We start from the raw sequence: 7931 nt of genomic DNA, 5'->3' as shown, positions 1-7931 counted from the left end.
CTATGCTTATCTTTCCTTTCTGAGCGTTGTGTTTTTTCCAGTTTAGCTGAATAACGTTATAAAGCAGACTGCCTCACAGATACACCGTGTTTCATTTGGTCTGTATCAAACGCAGCTGTTGGATATGCACTGTTTAAGCACACAGTGTTTAAAAGTATCTCTAATTACTACCTGGGCTTCTTTAGTAGAGGCAGAGATCTCACTTTCAGATGAAACAGTTTAAGAATTTCTGCTACATAAATTACTCAGTGTCTCTTCTGCCTTGTCTACGTCTTCTCTTAGGTGTGATAATGAGCAAAACACGGGTTATTAAAATGTATGTTATATCCTTAGAATTGTGTTTCTGTGGTGGGAGCGCACCTGCATGTATATTGTAGTCTTATGCCACTGTGCACTTCCATTCAGGTAGCCGGTCTTGGTTCATTAAGAGCTAATCAGCTTGAACATCTAAATCAGGACCCTGCTATGCATGTTGATAGCCTGTTATGTGCTAATGAAGCTGAATTTGGTGGAGGGCTGAGTGAGGAAGGGGGAAAGCAGCAACCCATAGGGAGATACAAGTGGAATAACTATTGGGTGATAGAGTAAATGAACTGAGAGGGGAGTGCTTGTTCACCGGGTATGAAAGCAAACCAGCCGTCTGCTCCCGATATTATTGGGTGGCTGTATGGTGAGTAACAAGGAGTACCCAATACATTTATTTCCTGTTTATATGCAGTCATGCTACAGAAACCATGAGTGCAATTTAGAAGTACCATCAAGTTTAAAGAGCTGTCTCTGATTTAGCTCCGTCACACAATGGTTGTTCACTCATAGCTGTTAATTACCCAGAGCTATAAGAGTCTAAAGAGAACGATCAATTAAAGAAAAAGGTTCAGTTTTAAACACAAAGTTTTAAGGTTTTGATTTATTTACTAAATGAAAAATACAAGTTTATTTCATATGTGTAGAGCAAATAGGTCCATCTCATTTATTGACTTCACTGACCCTAGAGAGTCACAGATTACTGTGGAGAGATTGTACACAGTTACCTTGATGATAGATATCAGTATGGACGAATAAAATAAATTTCACTCCAATTTAATAAAGGTTACATGTGGACTTCAGCCCTACTGTTTATATTGTAAGTAAATGATTAAAACTCACTTTATTTCCTAATGAAACTATTATACACTCTCAGAAATAGGGGTACCAAAGTGTACCAAAAAGGGTACAAATGCTTGTCGCTGGGGGTGTTCCTTTTTGAAGGACATTTCTGTACCCTTTAGGCTTGGTACATTTTTGTACCTTATGAAGTTGTACCATCTGAAGTACAATCATGTACTTTCCTAAGACATAAATGTACCTTCAAACTATAGTACAGAAATGTTCCCTTGAAAAGGGTACAATAGGGTACCTATGAGGGTACCCCCTAGGCCTGGGCGATATATCGAGTTTTTAAAAAATATCGATATATTTTTATACGAGATATAAGATGTGACAATATCCTTTATATCGATATAGTCTATGTTACGTTATAATTATACTTGTGGAGCCGCAAGTTTGCCTCTCTTTCGTCCACTTTTGTCTTTACGCAACGTTACTCGGCCTCGCCCCTCCTTCAATAAACACAGCTCCCCCTCCTCCCCCATCGCTTCACCTGCAGGAAGCGACAAGATGGACACGGCAAATCTCCGTTAACGAGTTACTGCACATCGCCCCGTGCCTGGGGCTGGACGCCGTTAGGGTTGCCAACCGTCCCTTAAAATACGGAATCGTCCCGTATTTAGAAACAAAAGTACACGTCCCGTATTGAGCTAATAAGGGACGCACTTTGTCCCGTAATACAGTGAGAATCAAAAGTAGTCTATAAATGTTAATGGAATTAACACTTTGTTTGAAAACATAATTCCCAGCCCCTCTCCTGATTTGTGACCAATGAGCTGACAGCACACTTATGACAATTCAGATTACCGCTCATCTCATTGGTCGAGGAAAGGTCGCTTGCGGAGAAAATACCGGAAGACAACAGATGACCACAACAAGAAGCATGGCCAACAGGGAAACAAATGCCGACACTGCGGTCTCGGACGACAGTACACCTAAAGCTGGGCAGACACTGTGCGATTTTTTCAGTCACGTTATTCAGCTCCTGCTCAAACTGCACGATTGACTCGCAGGGGTTAGAAGTTGGTAGGTCACGATGCAGGGTCTCACACTATACCGCCCGATGCTCTGATGCGACCCGAGTGCTCACACTGTGCCTCCATAACATGAAGGTTATAACAGAAAATCTGTCGCTCTCTCTGTCTTTCACTCACACAGACACGCCACCACCACCATCAACTTTGCTAAATTGCTAATGAAAAACATTGATCAGGCAGCTGTGAATGAGCAGCAGTGTAAATCCAACTATTTTAACGGTTGTTGTGGTCGTGATGAAGCCTTTGGCATTGATTAGAGGGGTTGACTCAATTTGTTTTGACATGTTTTAATTTATTTTAGTTTTTTAGTTATTTATTTTATCTTATCTCATTTTAATTTGCTTTTAGCATGTACAGCACTTTGTGAACTCTGGTTTTATGTTAAAGTGCTTTATAAATAAAGGTGGTATGGTATGGTGATAATTTTGTGATGCCACATCGAAAAGGCTCGGATGAGCTTTCCAAAGTTCTACAAGTTGTGCCTCCATCGCTTGTGTCCAGATCACACGCTGCACAGCCGTGCTGCTCCGTCTTTTTCACCGACGTTTACGTGTTTGCGCGTGAGCAGTGTGAGCGGCTCACGAGCGATTGATGATCGGGAGCTGCTCGAGGTGTTAATCGCTTCTCGTTACCCCACGTATACTACACGATGCACGATGAAGGCCAAAATCGGGCCGATCACCAAATCAGTCGCACGACTCAAAAATCGTCTCAAAATGGACCAAAGATCGCACAGTGTGAGCCCAGCATTAGAGCAGCAATGTTTGTTCGCTCAGAGAAAGAAAAAAAGGCTGCAAAAGCACAGGGAGGAATGGGAAAAGGGAAACACCTGGCTGGAAAAAGTCACCATAACACCTATAAAGCGCACTGCACTGTGTGCCGGCGCACTTTTTCCATAGGCATGCTTCTAATGGTGAGCACATGAAGAACATGAGGGGCGTGAAAGCTCGGGGAACCCTTAACCAATTTCTTGTCCACCAGGCCACGGCAGAAGCAGATATGGTATGTAAACACTGGTTTGTTTTTTTAAACCCTCTGGTTAAGGTTAAAATGGGCATGTGCAGTGAATATCAGCGCTATGTGGCCAGAAGTGTGATAATATAATTTATTTTGTGTAATAAACAACTCCAAGGATAGATGATTACAACAAATAGATGACTAATACATAAAAGTAATACATAGATGAATAATGATGATGAGTTAAGATGCGTAATCATGGGAACAAGTGGGTTTACAAACAGGAGCAGCTGATTAGCATTTGAAAAGCTGAAATAATACCTCAACTGAAGCCAATTGTACTAAATGCACTAAATGTGCACTGTTACAAGAATATTTTTCGTTCTATTGCTTTCTATTAATTTATATAATTTTAAGTTAAGCAGGACAGAGTTCTTTTAAAGAAAGATTTACTTATATTCTCAAAAGTTAAGCATGACAGGCTTCTGTTTAAGAAAGAGACCTGTTTTACTGTGTTAATGTTGTCATTTTGAGCTAAAAATAAATAGCTAAATGATCATTTGTTTCCCATATGGTCATATCACAAAGAATATGCATCTGCTTAAATCAAATTCAAGTCAAATGGTTAAAAAATAATTTCACACACACAAAAAAGAGCTACCACAATGGGAAGGGTGAAGACAACTAGGTTGCCCGGCCCCGGCCACGAGGTGTCCCTTATTTATTTTTCAGGGAGTTGGCAACCCTAGACGCCGTCAACGTGTTAGCTAGCTAACCACGCTAACGAGCTAACCACGCTAACGCCTAAAATCCTTGCATTTTCTCAAAAGTTGACAGCGCGCCTTATGTATGAATTCTGGTTGTGCTTGATGGCCACTAACCGATTTTATGTGGTACACAGCGCTCAGCAATCTGTCAAAAATGTTTTAGTACGACTTTGGTAAGCTACGGTGCTGCACCGCTTGATGGATTGTCGGAGCATTACGGCTACCGAGGAGCTTCGCGGAGTGATACGTACTGTGCTTCAACGTAATATTACCCTACTGTGTATAAGGACCATAAATGGCACCTGTTAAGAGACGTGGTTACGAAGAGGATTTCAAACTCCAGGCTGTCAGTCACACAGTAGAAGTTGGGAACAGAGCAGCTGTGAAATCTGTCTTTGTTACTCAGCGTCTTTTAGTTTACATTTTGACTGCACAATTGTGAGCTTTTTGTTATGCACAAAAACAACATTGTTTTCTTTTATTTATGGAGCATTATTATTTAATAAATGCTCATAATTTATTTTTGAGTAAATCTTATGTACATCTATGCTCTATGTTAATAAAAGTGCCTGTGTGACATCTGGGACACAGCTTTGACTAAGAACTCTCTTTTTGTTCTTACTTCATGGCTTTAAAAAAAAAAATCGAGATATATATCTTATATCGCCGTCCAGGTAAAAAATATCGAGATATGAATTTTGGGTCATATCGCCCAGCCCTACATGTGCGTATGAAAACAAAGGCACTGCGCATGCGCGTTTTACTCATATTCTATCGCGATATTTAATTTTCCTATCGTTGCCTAACATTATACTGGTATTACCGTGAACGGTATAATATTGCCCAGCCCTACTGCCTAGGACACATACAGGATGTCATGCTGAAATGTAAAGCACTTACAATAGAAGACAAACAACAAACTATTCCAGCCTAATTGATGACATTTATGGCATTTGCTTTCTGTGCTGACTGATATGCTGCTCAGTGCTTTGCTGCCTGCTTTTAAATCAGATGTCACTCTGAACATAAACACAAGCTACATGTGATGTCTCTGATGTGTATCTGTTTCTACCCGTGCTGATGCTAGCATGACTAAAGCTAGCCAAGCAGCAGTAAATATGTGAAGTAAGGAAGAAGGATATACTCATCAAACAAACAGGATCATAAGAATATAAAACCACGAGCACTACAAATGTAACAGAAATATGTTGACATAAAATGGCATGTTATTTGAAATCTACACGAAACAATGACACAACTACTTTTTTTCAATTTTTTCAATTTATTTATTTTTTACCAATTGTCCAAATTAGTCTGTGATTGGCCTGAGTGTGACAGAAATCATATTTATATACAACTAAATATGACTCAGCAAACATGTTTTAAATGGATGATTCCTCACTTGATGACGGATGATCCATTTCCATATTTGCTGAGTCTTAAATTTGATGTCAGTGAACTTACCAGTGGTTGGTGTTAAAAAAAGCCCCCAAATCCCCTATGAGCAAGCACTTTGCGACAGTGGAGAGGAAAAACTCCCTCTTAATGGGAAGAAACCTCTGACAGAACCGGGCTCAGGAAGGGGTGGCCTTCTGTCTCGACCGAGAGGGGTTCAAATGTTCACTGACAATTTAGTTGTATATAAATATGATTTTTAGGACTTGATGTTGACACCAATTATGTGAAATTGGGGACGCACACAGTTCCGCTTCTTCTTGTTCTTCTTCTTCTTACTTGGCGGAATCTCTGGCAGGCTCTTAACTTCATTCTCGAGTTCAGCCACCTTGACATTGAGCATTTTCTGTTTGTCTTGTAGACTTTGCAAAGATTCCTGTACAGAAAATGCAGCTGACTCTTCTTTTTCGATCTTCTGTTGTTCTGTGGTGTCTTTTTCTTTCTGAGGCTCCTGCAGAGACATTGCAGTGGATGGCAGTGAGTCCTCTTTTTCCATCTTCTCCTGTTCTCCAGTCTCGTTTTCTTTCAGAGGCTCACATTTATGCATTTCATTTGCAGCAGTGGAATTTTGTTCTTTGTGCTGCTGTGGGATTTTAAGTGAGCAATCTTTGGCCTCTTTCAGCTCTCGCTCAGGAGATTCTCTCTTCAAATCATGAAGGGCCTTGTTGGGGCAGAGCTGGGATTTCAGGTCACTGATTTCCAGGTTGAGTGTCTCCTGCTCCTGCCTATGTTTAACGGCCTGCTCTTCAAGCTGATTTTGAGCTGCTAGGAGCTGTTTCTGGAGCATCTCAATCTGCTCTTGCTGAATCCTACATTTGAGCTCAAATTCAGCCTCCTTAGAGGACTTCAGTCCTACAGAGTCAGTGTGTGAAGCCTCTGTGGTTGGAGTGGCAGACTCCACACACTGCTCTGTGGTAGGGTGGCTGATTTGGTCCTGCAGGGTAGCAATCACCTCATCCAATATGACAATAGCTTCATTGTCATTTGTGAGAGTGTCTGTCTCACTGATGTCATTGGGCTTATTACTAGAAGCCTCTTCCAGCTGCTCTATGAGGTCTTTAATCGTTTCCTCATAATTTCGCTTGTTCTCGTGAATTTCTTCACGAAGTTTGTTCACCTCAAGCTGGTGATAAGAGGCCCTCTTGTTTGCACCTACCATTTTACCGTAAAGGTCGTTCTGATGGTATTGGGAGGCTTCCAGTTGGTGTCTGAGAGCAGCAATCTCGTGCCAGGGATTAAACGGGGGTCTAAATGTGGGATTGGGTTGATATTGCCAAGTCCCTCCGTTAGGCACAGGGTTTGGTCTGCTGTGGTTCTTCCCATTTCCCTCTCTCTCCATGTCCTCCTTTGCATTTGAAATAGGGAGGGATTCAGCCTTTTCTTTTTCAGGAGTGGCTTCAGTGTTTTTTTGCACTTCTTCATTTTTCGGGTTTGCTCCATAACCCGTGGTGTTTTGAGCTTCAAGAAGAGCCTGGGCATATGCCCGAGTAATTGGTCTTCTTGGTTCTTCAGCCACTCTTTTCTGTTTTTGCTTTTGTTGTTTCTTTGGTTTCACAACCGTTTCCTTTGGTGGTTGTGCCACAGGAGACTTTTCAGTATTTGGTTGTGCGGCTTTTTTTGCTTCTGCCATTGTAGATGCGTCAGCGTTTGCGTCTGCGTTTCTCTGCGTCTGCCTTGTCTTTGTTTTAACAACCAGGTTGTTTTGTGTTTCTGCCATCCGAGATCCACTGAAGTTGGTTGAATGTCTCCCCTATTTATAGGTTTTTCAGTAGAATGTGCACTGTGACATCACAGGCTGTTCCTGTGATGCACTGTTCCTTTGAAGTGCCATGATTAGAACAATTCAAAATAAAATGCCCACAAACCTAATGTAAAGGAAAGGCTTTTATTTTGTAGCACATACTGAATTAACACTATAAAAGCTACTCTACAGGAATTGCAGTAAAAAATAAAACTAAAGAAAAATATGTTTTTTAAATGGTTGTTAAAAAAACTAACCAAAGTAGAAGACAACTGTTTAGTGGAAAGTATTCGACATTCTAGAGATTCTCAGGCATAATAACTTCTTTCATAATTTAAACAAGGACAGGTAGAAAACGTTCATATTTAGTGAAAGATATTTATTAACATTATCCAATGAGAGTTACTGAATGTCTGTAGGCAGTGAGATCTTGGTGGTTGCCGAGGCAACAGAATGTCATCTATGTTTTGTTTTAAATTCAGTTTCAATGCTGAATCTAAGAAACAACAGACTGCAGAGGGAGACTTTAATAGAGGTTTACTAACTCTTACTATCATATACATTGTGGAAAAATCTGTCTTTATTTAGCATAATATATTTGTTATAAGCACTAAATATGTTTGATGATTAACTGACGATGAACACTAACGTACCAAGCTGAAAATTCTGCTCACCAGTCAGCAGCTTATATTCACAAAAAACGGATAAATCTGCGATCCATGCAACTCTAACCAGCCAACAAAAACATGTGTTCATAATACAAAACAAGTTTACTTTGTGAAATGTTAAAAGGTACAAAAAATAAAACAATATGTTTTCAAGACTTTT

At 40.4% G+C, this 7931-nt stretch overlaps 1 protein-coding gene across 1 annotated transcript; it reads right to left on the bottom strand.

Moving 5' to 3' along the window:
* Positions 1-5225: 5225 nt before the first annotated feature.
* Positions 5226-7100, bottom strand: LOC147317523 (uncharacterized). The gene has a single exon (XM_086312931.1). The coding sequence runs from the start codon at positions 7077-7079 to the stop codon at positions 5562-5564; it is 1518 nt and encodes a 505-aa protein (XP_086169057.1). The 5' UTR covers positions 7080-7100; the 3' UTR covers positions 5226-5561.
* Between the last annotated feature and the right edge of the window lie 831 nt (positions 7101-7931).

Source organism: Aulonocara sp. 'chitande type north' Nkhata Bay, linkage group LG12 (genome assembly GCF_057382095.1).
Source record: "Aulonocara sp. 'chitande type north' Nkhata Bay isolate Kocher_YH1m ecotype deep benthic linkage group LG12, A_spYH_male_GT1.1, whole genome shotgun sequence".
NCBI lineage: Eukaryota > Metazoa > Chordata > Actinopteri > Cichliformes > Cichlidae > Aulonocara > Aulonocara sp. 'chitande type north' Nkhata Bay.
Note: the sequence above shows the minus strand (reverse complement) of the source record. Positions and strands in the feature narration are given on the sequence as shown.